Genomic DNA, 16,879 nt, shown 5'->3' on the forward strand with positions numbered 1-16,879 from the left:
GGTACCTGATGCAAGATGCTTTACTTCTTGTCCTGATTTTTAATCCATGAATGAAGTTGTTCTAGCTACTTCATGGGAATGCTCATTTAACAAACACTAACCAAACACTTGTTATACTATTAAGCAGAGAAATTCAGGAGCAAACACTGTATACAGTGCCTTGTAGATTGCAAAGCATCATAAAAATATGTGGTATTTTACAAATGTATATATTATCATATATAATTATATAATATATATTACATATACTACATAATTACATAATATATAACTATATATTACATATACATATTATATATATAATTACAAACCGATTCCTAAAAAGAGATAACCCAACACATGTTTTAGTGACTTAGCAATTTTCTATATTCATGCTATCAAAAATAGTACTCAGAATTCTTTGGAATGCATATTTTCCTTCCTTTTTTTTTTTTTTAAAGAAAATAGTTATATTTGTGATGTACCTCATGATTCTGCCATTTTCTGCTTTATGGGAACTGAGGATGTTACCATTCCCTCAGATGGTTATGACTCCCAAGGGAAAGTTATCAAGCTAGAAACTGCTGCTATAATTACCAATATGTAGACTCTGGATTCTAAAAAAGAAAATGTCACAGGGTCTAAAAGGCAGGTTCAGACAAAGAGAAAATTTTATTTTCTTATTCTTGAAATGACTAAGATTTTTCAGTGTTAAAGTTCACTTTCAAGTATGATCAATAACGAGACATCAAATGTAAAAATTATGCAGTTTTATAATTTTCTCCATTGCTTCTTAAACCACTTAAAGTAATTTCACAATTCAACACATTTAGATGTCTTTTTTACTTTCTTCATTTTTTACTTCTTTAGGCAACAATGGATCAATCTTCAGTAATAAACCTTCACTTGTTGAACTACGAAGGAAAGCACGTATCACAAAGGGACCTGGAAACAAAAACGACAATCAACTTTGATTTTATATCACAATACCACCTCATGAGCAAATACAGTAAACCCTCACTAAATACTGTCACTAGGTTCTTGGAAACTGCAACTTTAAGCAAAACAACTTATAGAGAAATCAATTGTACCATAGGCTAATTAATAAGAGTTAAGTTTCGAAGACAAATTTCTAGTCACAAAAATATCACCAAGCTTCTAAATAAAGAGCTCAAACACTTCTAATATTAACCACTGAAATAAATTTGAACTATAAATACATTTAAGATTAATAAAAGCAATAATTATTTACCCAACTGTTGGTAAATCACAGTGACAGGAGTCATAGTGGTGGTGACTTAAATCAAAGACTAAGTGTTTGCAAAATGAAAACCGTAAGAAGCGCCATCTGCCACCATGCAGTTCAAAAACAAACTAACAAATATGATTGGCTCCCTGAGTGCTTTCATACCACATCATTTATTGTCCTGCATTTGTATGATCATCATATACTTTGCACATTTTTATTTTACAATAGTTTGCATTCATTCATTCATCTTCCAACTCCCTTATTCCAGTCCAGGGTTGCGGGAGGCCAAAGCCTATCCCGGCAGGTCAGAGCATAGGTGGGAATGATCTCCAGATAAGCAGCATCTCATTGCAGGGCACACGTACACACCCCCCACACTCATTCACACCAGGACCACGTAGACATACCAATTAACCTAATATGCCCATCTTTGGGATGTGGGAGAAAACCGAAGTACCCAGAGAACCCATGCAGACATGAGAACATGCGAACTCCACACAGACAGTGGCTCTGGCCAGGAATCTATTTTTTTCTTATGAATGTTATAATGAAATAACATTGGACAAAAGGATATTATTCAAGGACATGCTGTACAAATATGCAACAAGAAAACTTACAGAACTCATGTCATATTTTCACATGAAGAGTACTGTATTACTAAACTTTTTGTATTACTGTATAACATTTTGAATTATAAGAAGAGGAAGATAGTTTCATTTCTAGAATATAAGACAAACTAGTTGTACTCTAGAATATTAGAGATTTATCCTTGAAACTACATATACTCACTAATAATTCATTTCTCTCTTCCAGAAGATGATCACCTACAATTTATTTTATTGCAAAGTCAACAGTGAAGGGAACAGGTGGTGATATTTACATTTGATGGAAATATTATAAATATTTATTTAAAACAGTCAGCACAGATGCTACCTTTGTGTTACCACACAGTTGGTAAAGTTCCCTAAAAACTAAAATGCTTTTCATAAGAACAATGTTAAGGGGCTTCATTTAAAATAGCAAAAAGACAGCCAGACACCATGGCTCACACCTGTAATCCCAGCACTTTGGGAGGCCAAGGTGGGTGGATCACCTGAGGTCAGGAGTTCGAGACCAGCCTGGCCAACATGATGAAACCCCATCTCTACTAAAAATACAAAAATTAGCTGACATGGTGGCAGGCGCCTATAATCCCAGCTACTTGGGAGGCTGAGGCAGGAGAATTGCTTGAACCTGGGAGGCGGAGGTTGCAGTGAGCTGACATCAAGCCACTGCACTCTAGCATGGGCGACAGAGTGAGACCCTGTCTCAAAAAATAAAATAAAGTTGCAAAAAGAGAATCACAACATTTAAACATGCTAAGGGGGCTTCATATGAAATAGCAAAAAGAGAATAACAACATTTTGAGGATTTGCTGTCCATCATCTACTCCTACTATGGTCTCAGAGGATCCTGTACTGAAATCAAAGTTCTCTGTGGACTATAAGAATCCATACACATCCAATTACTTAGTAGTATGGCCATATTTAGGACAAGAGAATTAACAAGGGTGATATTTATTCACCAGTATGGTTAACTCCCAAAGAAGGTGAAAAATAGCTTAAGATTGTGTTTTAATTATAAACTTGGTTATAAAAGTAAACCTGACAAATTCTTATCATGGTAAGCCTACAAATGAATAATCAATCGAGTATAATGGACCCTTGCTTGGCTTCAACCATCCACAAGTGAAATTTGTCTGAGGAAGGAATTTGAACAGCACACAACACGATGATAAAGAAACTGGACACCTGTGTTCCAGCCTACAACACTGTTTTCGCATCTCAACTGAGTTGAGTGATTCTCTATGAATCACCTCATTTATAAATGACTCTCATGACACAATAAAATGATCTTCTTTCTTTCCTGTAATAAATAAATAAGATTAAGAAAACCAACTGCTAGTGCCAATGACAAAGTTAATGATCTGGCTTCAAAATGTCATTTTAGAAATAATTTTAGTCCCTAACATCACTGTAAGTTTAAAGCAATCAGTTACGGTTTTCTTTCAAACTTTGCTACATTTATTAGTAGTCATAATGTGGGAATCTACAAAGGTTTCAGGATGCATTCCTCATTAATGCTAGAGAAATCCTTTGGAGAATTAAATTTATTTATCTAATCCCTGGAAATATAATATTTGCATGTTAACTTGATATTTTATTTAATATTTTACATTTTGCTATTATACTTGCATGTTAACTTGACTTTTTTCTTCATATTTTACATTTTAAAGTATCGCAGGGTCATAGGGAAGTCTACCCTCAGCAAACCACTTACCCAAATTCAGTGGTCTGTGCCTACAAACTTCATTAATAACTGCTTGTAGATTGGCAGCTATCTGGTCACTTGACATATCCAACTGAAAGAAAGTAATATATACAACATTAATGATGAGAAAGGAAGAAGATAATACAATTATTCTAGACTATTTTTCAAATATTCAATCAATGCAAATTATCTAGTAAGTGACCCTACTGTGAAAGGGGAAAACCTCTACAGCTCTTTGTTTCGAATGCCACATTTACATGTCTTCACTTGTCAAGATTTAATAGATTTATAGAACATGTTATAACAAATTGAAGTTGAAGTTTTTCTACTTGAGAGTCCTTGACTTCCAAGTAATTTCCCCAAAGCATATCTTGGAGCAGAATACATCATTTCCTACACCCACCCTGCAAGGAAACAGTGATATTTTCTCATGAAGTTTGTTGATTTAAAGGAAACTAAGAAAATGTTTAGAAATTAATGTTTTCATGAGTCCAAAATAAAACTGCTTGCCACATGCATTCAGACAATACATATCTACACAGAGACAATTTCAGGATGTTGTGCTAACATTCTAATTTTTCAAACGCTCTATGCAATAACAATTATCTTGTCATTTAGCAGTGAGTAAACATACAGTGAATGAGTCCTATTCATAAAACTCCTAAACTCAAATTACACCCTTGAAAAGTCTTTGTGTTTATTATTCAAATTCAATGACTCTTATTCTTCCTAAATATTCTAGTTAAAATCCGCTATATTACATTCAAATGTTTACAGGATTTTGCACCGTGCCAAATAAACCAATTTTTAAAAAATTCATGGTTGGGCACGGTGGCTCACGCCTGTAATACCAGAACTTTGGGAGGCCAAAGCAGGCGGATCACCTGAGGTCAGGAGTTTGAGACCTGCCTGGCCAACACGGTGAAACCTCGTCTCTACTAAAAATACAAAAATTAGTCAGGTGTGGTGGCAGATGCCTGTAATCCCAGCTACTCAGGAGGCTGAGGCAGGAGAATTGCTTGATCCCAGGAGGCGGACGTTGCAGTCAGCTAAGATTGCGTCATTGCACTCCAGCCTGGGTGACGAGAGTGAAACTCTGTCTCAAAAAAAAAAAAAAAGAAGATTCATATAAAATTATAGTAGCTTAACAGGCAAAATTTATACAGTACAACAGTTGAAGTTCAAACAAGATTTCTGTTTTCCAAAGACTCTGAGAGCCCTGTGAGAACTGTGCCCCACATAAACATAAAGAGAATTCATCCTAAAAAAATTATTTTATCATCATCAAACAGCATTTATTCAACACCCACTTGGGCACGATGCAGTACCAAATCCTAAGTGAGAAAGGTTGGACAATACTGGAGGAATTCTCACTTTATGCCAATCCTTAAGTAGAAGTTCTGAGAGGATAAAAAAGCAATGTTTAGTTCACCTTATTAAGTCCATACACCATACAGACTTTAATTTGCATTGAAGCAGGTAGCTCACTGGCAGAGAAGGCACCTTACATATTTATGTTGAAAAATAAAAAAGAAAAGGCTAAAGGCATCAGCATGTGTCCCTGCCTTCAATTCCCCTCTTAACTCTGCACAATATATGTTTCAAAAATATAAAACAATTATGTCCCCTGCAACTTTCATTATTAGGATACCTTCAATGATTTTATCAATTTAAGTTTAAAAAAAACACAAAAATGTTTTAAAACATAGTTTACACTTTTATTCAAATTTTAGCATATTTAATATATGGTACTGTGCCCTCTACTGAATTTTAAAATATATGTATAGCTATACTTTTTATTTTAGGTATTGTGCAAAATTATGGAAATGTTACATATCTCATAGGCATTACTGTGATTATTGGCTAATGACAAGACCGATAGTTGTGTACAAAAACAAAATATAAATGTGGATGAGTTTTATCAAAACTTGCTAAGGAAATTCATTTGGGGTGACAATGACCTAAAGAGAACTCAGAAAAGCAAACTTACAAGGTTTTCTGCCTACTTCTCAGTTAGTCTGCACTCCAATAGTGCTTTCCCATGTGATAACATTTTGTGGTCTTAAGGAGGCAGGATGACTATTTTGAGGAGAGAATATTATCTATTATATTAACAAAAGCACAGTATATGACTTGGTACAGCAAGGGAAAAACAAACCGGGATGGGGTTGATCTTGAAGGGGATATAGGACTATGTTAAGCACCATATTTGTATGTGTGCATATGTGTGTATTTGAATATATAACAGTCACAACACTATATATGTTTAACTAAAGTGATTATCCACTGCAAGACAAAACAGTTATTCCTTATTCTGGAGCATACATGTTTTCAAAAAAAAAAAAAAAAAAAAAAAAAGGCCACTTTACTTTCTGCTTAGCATCCCTTATTATGTCAGAAACCATTCCCTAAGCAGACAGAAGCCTTCTACAAAAGATGTCAGGGCAGTGGCTCAGTGGACACAGGTGAACTTTATGTCTCTATCTCTGTTTTAACTCTCAGATTTCCCCCTTTTTGTGTAATTCCTAACCATTTTATTCAATAACTTTCTTATCATTATGATAAAACTAAAAATCAGTGGTTCTTAACCCTTTTTTTTTTTTTGTCCCGTTGAGATGCATATGTCATAATTCATCTCAGGGCAAAATGTAATCACAAGCATGTCCAAGCCAGTAATCCTTAAACATTTTTAGGTCATTGAGTCTTGCTACAGAAAAATTCACAAAAAGAACTTAGTCTACACGACCAGGGTCTTCATAGATTCTCTGATTTAAAAGAAAGGGGATAAAAGAAGAAAGATTCCTGGGGAAAGTGTCTGAGTTAAAAAGGATCCCTGGGCCACATTTTGAGAACCACTACTACAGAGGTTAGTCTGTCCAGATATTTTGAAGAACTAAGGATTACAGTGTGAATAAAGGATTTTTACAATCTTACAGAAGACAGACCAAAAAAAGAAGAAAAAAAAAAGCACCCCATACATGATTTTTAAACAATCACATGTTCCTTCTAAAGTGGCAACTTATATTACTATAAATGCTCTGACAGTCTCTAGATGACTAATCACCTTTGACTGAAAACTGCAGAGAGGACTGCTGCTTTGGATAAGCACCTGTTAGATCACTTGGCCTCCAAAATCCCTTCCAAATGTAATATTCTAAGACTATATAAAGTGTGGACTGGCAGACGGCTTTTAAAGATGGGCCAAAACTCTTAATTTCCATGACTCCTAACAGTCTAAACTAAGAAAAGAAAGGTTATCCGTATGTCTCCTACATAACATAAAGTAGTAATAATAATTGATGGTGCAGCTCTGTTTATTGGGTACTTACTTTGGGCCAAGCTCTAAGTGTTCACATAGATATTCTTATTCATTTCTCCCAAGAACCCTATGAGGTAGGTGCTATTATTATCCTTTATTTACACTTATAAACAGACTCAGAAAACTCTGTAACTTATTCATGGGGACACACATGGTAAGGAGTGGCCAAGTAGCTACGTGTCTGAGCACTTAAGGCAGACAAACCTCACTTCCACCACCTTACTAGCTTATGACTCTGGACACAGCTATTTCAAGTTGGTGATCTTTATATAAGGAAAATGAAGTATCAGTTGTCTGAGAAACACAAATGAGTGTGTTGTTTACTAAGGGGAGAAAAAAGAGAAACTAAGTGAAACACCAAAAGAATATACATTTAAGATGGAAAAATAAGAATTTTTCTCTTTGCCCAATGAATCCTTTACTACCTTCCTAATTTTTAGATGTTAACACCATACAACTTAGCAACATTTACTTAACCCCCACTCTGTCAAGCAACACACAGAACCAGGAACAGAAAGATGAATAAGATACAAACCTTGCCCTTGAGATTACAATATAGACACTAAAACACACCATAAGAAATACCACTTTAACTATATGAACAAAGTGCCACAAGGGCACAGAGGAAGAAGTAATTGACACGGAGGCTTTACTCATCACCAAAGAAGGTGATATCTAAGCTGAATCTTAAAGGATGACGAATTTTGAAGGACAAAGAGGATCTTCTAGGCAGAGGCACCAGCATAAGGTAATGTGAGACAAAGGTGGATCAGGAGAACCCACAGACCCTTGAAGGAAGCGGATTGCTCTGGCAGGCCCCAGAGACAGCAGAAAACTGTGCTGCTATCCATGGCTGAGAGACCTGAAGACAGTTTGCATCACAGTACTCTGTGCAGACATGCCCCACTACCAGTCTGGAGCCTGGTAACTCTGCTGGGTGGCCAGATCCAGAAAAGAAATAACAATCATTACAGTTTGGCTCTCAGGAAGCCCCATCCCTAGGGGAAGAAGGGGAGCACTACATCAAGGGAACAACTGGTGGGACAAAAGAATCTGAACAGCAGCCCTTGAGCCTCAGAACTTCCCTCTGACATTGTCTGCCCAAATAAGGAACCAGAAAAACAATTGTGGTAATATGACAAAACCAAAGTTCTTAAATACCCCCCTCCCCCAAAAGATAACACTAGTTTATCAGCAATGGATCGCAATGGATTGAAACCAAGAAGAAATCCCTGAATTGCCAGGAAAAGAATTCAGAAGGTTGATTATTAAGCTAATCAAGGAGGCAGCAGAGAAAGGTGAAGTCCAACTTAATGAAATAAAAAAAGTGATACAAGATATGAAGGGAAAAATCTTCAGTGAACTAGATAGCATAAATAAAAAATAATCACAACTTCTGGAAATGAAGGACACACTTACAGAAATGCAAAATGCACTGGAAAGTCTCAGCAATAGAATCCAACAAGCAGAATAAAGAATTTCAGAGCTCAAAGACAAGTTTTTGAATTAACTCAATCCACAAAGAGAAAGAAAAGGCAATCAAAATAAATAAACAAACAAAGCCTCCAAGAAGTTGGGATTATGTTAAATGATCAAAACTATGAATATGGTGTTCCTGAGGAAGAAATCAACAAGTTTGAAAAACATATTTGAGGGAATAATCAAGGAAAACTTCTCAACCTTGCTAGAGATCTACAAAGCAGCTCAAAGAACACCTGGGAAATTTATCGCAAAAAGATCATTGCCTAGGCACATAGTCATCAGGTTATCTAAAGTCAAGATGAAGGAAAGAATCTTAAAAGCTGTGAGGAAAAAGCACCAGGTAACCTAAAAAGGAAAACCTATCAGGTTAACAGCAAATTTCTCCGCAGAAACCCTACAAGCTAGAAGGGATTAGGGCTCCATCTTCAGCCTCCTTAAAAAAAAAAAAAAAATTATTGGCCAAGATTTTCATATCCAGTGAAACTAAACTTCATAAATGAAGGAAAGATACAGTCTTTTTCAGACAAACAAATGCTGAGAGAATTTGCCACTACCAAACCAGCACCACATTTAGCAGTTCTGTTAGAACTGCTAACAGAAGCTCTAAATCTTAAAACACATCCTTGAAATACACCAAAATAGGACCTCGTTAAAACATAAATCTCACAGGACCTATAAAACAAAGATATAATAAATTTAAGAAAAAAAAAGGTATCAGGCAACAAATAGCACAATGAATAGAATAGTACCTCACATCTCAATACTAATGTTGAATGTAAGTGGCCTAAATGCTCTACTTAAAAGATACAGAATAGCAGAATGGATAAGAATTAACCAACCAAGTATCTGCTGTCTTCAAGAGACTGCCTAACACATAAGGACTCAAATCGACTTAAGGTAAAGAGGTGGGAAAAAATTTAATCCATACAAATGGACACCAAAAGTGAGCAGGAGTAGCTATTCTTAGACAAAACAAACATTAAAGCAACAGCAGTTAAAAAAGACAAAGACATTATATTTTGACATTATATAATGATAAAAGAACTTGTCCAACAGGAAAATATCACAATCCTAAATATATATGCACTAACACTGGAACTCCCAAATTTATAAAACAACTACTACTAGACCTAAGAAATGAGATAGATAGCAACACAATAATAGTGGGAGATTTCAATACTCCACTGACAGCACTAGACAGGTCATCAAGACAGAAAGTCAACAAAGAAACAATGGATTTAAAATATACCCTAGATCAAATGAGCGTTAAGAGATATTTACACAACATTCTACCCAACAACTGCAGAATATACATTCCATTCATCAGCACATGGAACATTCTCCAAGATAGACCATATGATAGACCACAAAACAAGTCTCAATAAATTTAAGAAAACTGAAATTATATCAAGTACTCTCTCAGACCACAGTAGAATAAAAGTGGAAATTAACTCCAAAAGGAACCCTCAAAACCATAGAAATTAAACAACCTGCTCTTGAACGATCACAGGGTTAACAATAAAATCAAGATGGAAATTAAAAAATTCTTTGAACTGAATGATAATAGTGACACAATCTATTAAAACCTTTGGGATTCAGTAAAGGGAGTGCTAAGAGGAAAGTTCATAGACTTAAATGCCACATCAAAAAATCTGAAAGAGCAAAAATAGACAATCTAAAGTAACACCTCAGAGAACTAGAGAAACAAGAACAAACCAAACCCAAACCCAGCAGAAGAAAAGAAATAGCCAAGATCAGAGCAGAACTAAATGCAATGGAAACAAACAAACAAACAAACAAAAAACAATACAAAAAATAAATGAAACAAATGGCTGGTTCTTTGAAAAGATAAATTAAATCGATAGATGATTAGCGAGATTAAGGAAGAAAAAGAGAAAATCCAAATACGCTCAATTAGAAGTGAAACAGGAGATATTACAACTGATACCACAGAAATACAAAAGATCATTAAAGGCTACTCTGACACCTTTATGCGCATAGAAAACCTCTATGCACACAGAAAACCTAGAAGAGATGGATAAATTCCTCGAAATAGACAACCCTCCTAGATTAAACCAGGAAGAAATAGAAACTCTGAACAGACCAATAACAAGCAGTGAGATTGAAGTGGTAATTAAAAACAAAACAAAACAAAAAAACTGCCAACAAAAAAATTCCAGGACCACAGAATCACAGCTGAATTCTATCAGACATTCAAAGAAGAATTGGTACCGATCCTACTGACCCTATTCCACAAGATATAGAAATAGGGAATCTTCCCTAAATTGTTCTATGAAGCCAATAGCACTCTAATACCAAAACCAGGAAAGAGCATAACAAAAAAAGAAAACTACAGATCAATATCTCTGACAAATATAGATGCAAAACTCCTTTTTTTTTTTTTTTTTTTTTGAGACAGAGTTTTGCTCTTTTTGCCCAGGCTGGAGTGCAATGGCATGATCTTGGCTCACAGCAACCTCTGCCTCCCGGATTCAAGTGATTCTCCTGTTAACCTCCCAAGTAGCCAGGATTACAGGCATGTGCCACCACGCCCGGCTAATTTTGTATTTTTAGTAGACATGGGGTTTCACAATGCTGTCCAGGGTGGTCTTGAACTCCTGACTTCAGGTGATCCAACCACCTCAGCCTCCTAAAGTGCTGGGATTACAAGCATGAGCCACCGCACGCAGCCTATAGATGCAAAAATCCTTAACAAAATGCTAGCTAACCAAATCCAACAGCATATCAAAAAGATAACCCACTATGACCTGGGTTTCATACCAGGATGCAGGGATGGTTTAACATATGCAAGTCAATAAATGTGATACATCACATAAGCAGAATTAAAAACAAAAATCACATGATCATTTCAATAGATGCAGAAAAAAGCATTTGACAAAAGTCAGCATCCCTTAAAGATTAAAACCCTCAGCAAAATCAGCAGAAATGGGACATACCTTAATGTAATAAAAGCCATGATTACAAACCCACAGCCAACATAATACTGAATGGGGAAAAGTTGAAAACTTGAACCCTGAGAACTGAAACAAGACAAGGAGGATGCCCACTCTCACCACTTCTATTCAACATTGTACTAGAAGTCCTAGCCAGAGCAATCAGACAAGAGAAAGAAATAAAGGGCATCCAAATCAATAAAGAGGAGTCAAATTGTCGCTGTTTGCTGACGACATGATCATATACCTAGAAAAGCCTAAAGACTCCTTCAAAAAGCTCCTATAACTGATAAATGAATTCAGCAAAGTTTCAAGATACAAAATTAACAGAAACAAATCAGTAGCTCTGTTATACACCAACAGCAACCAAGTTGAGAATCAAGTCAAGAACTCAACCCCCTTTACAATAGCTACAAAAAGTAAAATAAAATACTTAGGAGTATACCTAACCAAAGAGGCAAAAGACCTCTATACAAAGAAAACTACAAAACACTGCTGAAAGAAATCATAGACAACACACACAAATGGAAACATACCCCATGCTCATGGATGGGCAGAATCAATATTGTGAAAATGACCATACTGTCAAAAGCAATATACAAATTCAGTGGAATTCCTATCAAAGTACCAACATCATTCTTCACAGAACTAGAAAAAAAAAATCCTAAAATGTATATGGAACCAAAATGATCCCACACAGCCAAAGCAAGACTAAGCAAAAAGAAAAACTCTGGAGGCATCATATTACCTGACTTCAAACTATACTATAAGGCCATAGTCACTAAAACAGCATGGTACTGGTATAGAAATAGACACAGAGACCAATGGAACAGAACAGAGAACCCAGAAATAAACCCAGGTACTTACAGACCATCTTTGACAAAGCAAACAAAAACATAAAGTGGGGAAAGGACACCCTATTCAACAAATAGTGCTGGGATAATTGCCAAGCCACATGTAGAAGAATTAAACTGGATCCTCATCTTTCACCTTATACAAAAATCAACTCAAGATGGATCAAGGACTTAAATGTAAGACCTGAAACTGTAAAAATTCTAGAAGATAACATCAGAAAAACCCTTTAAGACATTGGCTTAGGCAATGACTTCATGTCCAAAAACCCAAAACAAATGCAACAAAAACAAAGATAAGTAGATGGGACTTCATAAAACTAAAAAGCTTCTGCACAGCAAAAGAAACAATCAGCAGAGTAAAGAGACAACCCAAAGAGTGGGAGAAAATCTTTACAATCTATACATTAGACAAAGGACTAATATCCAGAATCTACAAGAAACACAAAGAAATCAGGAAGAAAAAAAACAATCCCATCGAAAAGTGGGCTAAGGACATGGGGAGACGATCTCAAAAGAAGATACACAAATGCCCAACAAATATATGAAAAATGCTCCACATCACTAATGATCAGGGAAATGCACATCAAAACCACAATGCGATAGATACCACCTTACCCCTGCAAGAATGGTCATAATCAAAAAATAAAAAAATAATAGATGTTGGCATGGATGTGGTGAAAAAGGGACTCTTACACTGCTGGTGGGAATGTAAACTATTAGTAGTACAATCACTGTGGAAAACAGTGTGGAGATTCCTTAAAGAATTAAAGTAGAACTATCATTTGATCTAGCAATCCCAGTACTGGGTATCTACTCAGAGGAAAAAAAGTCATACGAAAAAGATACTTGCACACGCGTGTCTTTAGCAGCACAATTCACAATTGCAAAAATATGGAACCAGTCCAAATGCCCATCAATCAATGAATGGATAAAGAAATTGTGGTATATATATACAGCATGGAATACAACTCAGCCATAAAAAGGATTGAAATAATGGCATGCACAGCAACCTGGATGGAATTGGAGACCATTATTCTAAGTGAAGTAACTCAGGAATGGAAAACCAAACATTGTATGTTCTCACTCATAAGAGGGAGCTAAGCTATAGGAGGCAAAGGCATAAGAATGATATAGTGGACTTTGGGGAATCAGGGGAAAGGGTGGCAGGGGAGTGAGGGAGAAAAGACTACGCTTTGGGTACAGTGTACACTGCTTGGATGATGGGTGTACCAAAATCTCAGAAATCACCACTAAAGAACTTACTCATGTGACCAAACACTACCTGTTCCCCAAAAACTTATTGAAATAAAAAAATAAATTTTTTTAAAAACGTGGATCAGGGGACCATGAGGTAGTTCATTATATCTAGCTCCAGGGTTACAAACTCAAATGTCTACAGTGGCCAAAGTGGGAAACATGTATAAGTGAGGAGGACTGGGTTTACATGCATATGCTTATACCATGTGTGTGATACAGGTTGTGCTGAGGTGGACAGCAACCACTAGGGATGGAGGCGGCAGAGTTGTTACACTAAGGGTTAACAGACTGAGGGCTGTGGGGCCAATGTCATCAGAACTCCTGATTTGTCAAGAACAGCTAAAAATCTGGATTTCTATGTGATACTCTCCAGTTTTTAAATCCTGATTCAATAGACAAACCGCCACCACTATTTGGGACCAACAAAGTAAGACTAGAGGCCAAATTCAGCCTGCAAGCTGCTATTTGTAACTTTGGTCTTCCAGTTGCACAACTGAAAACAGCGGGAAAGACTGAATTTGAACCTGAGGTAGTGATCTGCAACTAGGTCGCAAAGCGATTTAAAGGTAAAGATCTTAGAAAATACCCTGTCAGCAGTGAGAGGCCATTTAATGTTTCTAAGCATAAAAATGGTATATCTGATCTATGGTTTAGAAAGAATTCTAGAAGAGTATGAAACAGGAGTTGGCATACTTTCTTTGTAAATGGTAAGGCAGTAAATATTTTAGGCTCTGCGGGCCAAATGGCCTCTGTCAGAATTCTTCCATTTCTGCCGTTCTGGTGCAAAACAAATCATACACAATACATAAATGAGCACAGTTGTATTCTAACAAAGCTTTATCTACAAAAACAGGTGGAGAGCTGGATTTGGTTTGCTGACTCCTGGTACAGAAGACAGACTGAAGGATGTCTGAGGAAATGAATGAGTAAAAGTCACCATTTTTGTTTTGTAAGTTTTTGCTATAGCAGAAGCATTTTTTGTTTTGTTTTGTTTTAAAAGAAAGCTTTGTTGGGTCCTGATAGGCTTCTGGTTTCCTACTATGTATCTACTATGCAGTTGTCTGGCTAAGAAACGCATTGTTATTTAAAATTTAAAAAATGCTTAGCAATGGTTTCAGTAGCTGATATAAACTTTATATATGCATTTGAAACAAATTTCTTCAAGATTCACAATGAAGACTCAAATTTGAAAGGAAAAAAGGCATTTAGTACCCTATATTCTAAAGAAAGATGCCAACAATTAAGGCCACCAAAAAGGTCCTACCATAATCAACACCCAACCCAAGAAGCAGCAGAAGCCAAGTGAGGAGGCAAGACTCCAAGACGTTCATCTGGAAAGACTGGACGGTACCTGCAGGAAGGAGAGACTGACTGAACATGAGAAGCAGCAGAAGCCAAGTGAGAAGGAAAGACTACAAGACGCCTCTGGAAAGACCGGGCGGTACCTGCAGGAAGGAGAGACTGACTGAACATTGCTAAATAGAAGCAGTCAAACCACCCAAAACGGGGACCACAAATACGGATGAGGAAGTAGAGGCATTTGGGTTTTCCCCCTTAATCTCCTCTTCAGGCATCTACCCCAGAGCAGTTAGGCCTGGAAAAGGCACTGGGAGCCACGTACTTAGAACTGAGTATTCTAAGATCAAACCTGGGAGGCTGAAATCGTAATAAGCACACCCCACTTCAGGTCACACAAGTCATCAAAGCCTGGCTCCAAATTAGGCAAGGGAAATCTTTGGATATGAGATAAGAGTTTTGAACTGGAACACAGTCACTTGAACTATGAGATCTGTCTAGTATGTGTGCATCTAACAGAGAAGGGAAGTAGTACAGGGCACAGTTGAAAGAGAATGAAGAAAACGATGTCATGTTTATACTCCACTAAATTCACTTTTCTTCTTTTTTTTTTTTGAGACAGCATTTTGCTTTGTCACCCAGACTGGAATGCAATGACACAAACACACCTCGTGACAGCCTTGGCCTCCTGGCCTCAAGCAATCTTCCCATCTCAGCCTCTCAAGTAGCCAGGACCACAGGCATGCACCATCATGCTTGGCTAATTTTTAAAATTTTTGTAGAGATGGGGTCTCACCTTGCTGCCCAGGCCACTCTTGAACTCCTTGGCTCAGACGATTCTCCCACCTTGGCCTCCCAAAGTGCTGGGATTACAGGCATGAGTCATCATGCCTGGTCTAAATTCAGATTTCTTAATAAACAACTACATATTTATACATAGACACAGAATGTATTCTGTGTGTATGAGAGCCTTGAATTTATGTTCATTAGAATTATATTTATAATAATGAGATATTAGAAACAATCTAAATGCTCCAAAAAAAGAAATAAAGTTGAATAAATAATTATGTGTCTACATAATAGGCTATGAAACAGCTAATAAAATGATACTTTGCAAGGATTTTAATGACATGGGAAAGTAAGATACAGTGTTAAAGGGAAAAGAATACAAAACTCAATATAAAATAGCAATTACTTAAAGAAAAAATATGTGCATACAGAAAAAGCAGTAATAAAAAGTACTAAAATGGTGAAAGATTACAGGAATTTGGAATGATTTTTGCATTCTTACCTAGGTGATTCAGTATTTTCTAAATATTTCATTATGTGCATTTATTACCTCTTAATAAAAAATTAGTTTTAGTTTAGCATTTAAAGTTATTAAAACCAGCCCTTTAAGATGCTATAAAATGCAAGACATAGTTTACTTTTTTTTTTTTTTTAATGAGACGGAGTCTTGCTCTGTCGCCCAGGCTGGAGTGCAGTGGCACAATCTCGGCTCACTGCAACCTCTGCCTCCTAGATTCAAACGATTCTCCTGCCTCAGCCTCCCGAGTAGCTGGCACTACAGGTGTGTACCACCATGTCTGGCTAATTTTTTGTATTTTTACTAGAGACGGGGTTTCACCATATTGGTCAGGCTGGTCTTGAACTCCTGACCTCGTGATCTGCCTGCCTTGGCCTCCCAAAGTGCTGGGATTACAGGTGTGAGCCACTGTGCCCGGCCCATAGTTTACTTCTTAATGAAGATATAAAGCAATATAAGAATTATTCTTGGCCGGGCACGGTGGCTCACGCCTGTAATTCCAGCACTTTCGGAGGCCGGGGCGGGTGGATAAGCTGAGGTAAGGAGTTTGAGACAAGCCTGCCCAACATGGCAAAACCCATCTCTACTAAAAATACAAAAAGTTAGCCAGGCATGGTGGCGGGCACCTGTGATCCCAGCTACTCATGAGGCCAAGGACAGGAGAATCGCTTGAACCCAGGAGGCAGAAACTGCAGTGAGCCAAGATGCGCCACTGCACTCCAGCCTGGGCAACAAGAGCGAAACTCCATCTCAAAAAGGGGAGGAAAAAAAAGAATTATTCTCACTGTTGATATAGGGGCATAGACCCAAAGCCTGCCCGACCACCACTACAGCTCCTAACAAGCTAATTATGTTGTTATATGTTTATATATT

General features: G+C 36.9%; 1 protein-coding gene across 1 annotated transcript in view; it reads right to left on the bottom strand.

The window, feature by feature from the left end:
* Positions 1 to 627: 627 nt before the first annotated feature.
* The window catches only part of MRPL1 (mitochondrial ribosomal protein L1), a 97,838-nt gene continuing 81,586 nt past the window's right edge, over positions 628 to 16,879 (bottom strand). Inside the window, exons 8-9 of the mRNA XM_045392444.2 lie at positions 3,548 to 3,629; positions 628 to 924 (exon numbers count right to left, since the gene is read on the bottom strand). Coding sequence (XP_045248379.2) covers positions 809 to 924; positions 3,548 to 3,629 — 198 coding nt within the window. The 3' untranslated portion in view covers positions 628 to 808. The remainder of the gene's footprint in view (positions 925 to 3,547; positions 3,630 to 16,879) is intronic.

This window comes from Macaca fascicularis, chromosome 5 (genome assembly GCF_037993035.2).
Source record: "Macaca fascicularis isolate 582-1 chromosome 5, T2T-MFA8v1.1".
Taxonomy (NCBI): Eukaryota; Metazoa; Chordata; class Mammalia; order Primates; family Cercopithecidae; genus Macaca; species Macaca fascicularis.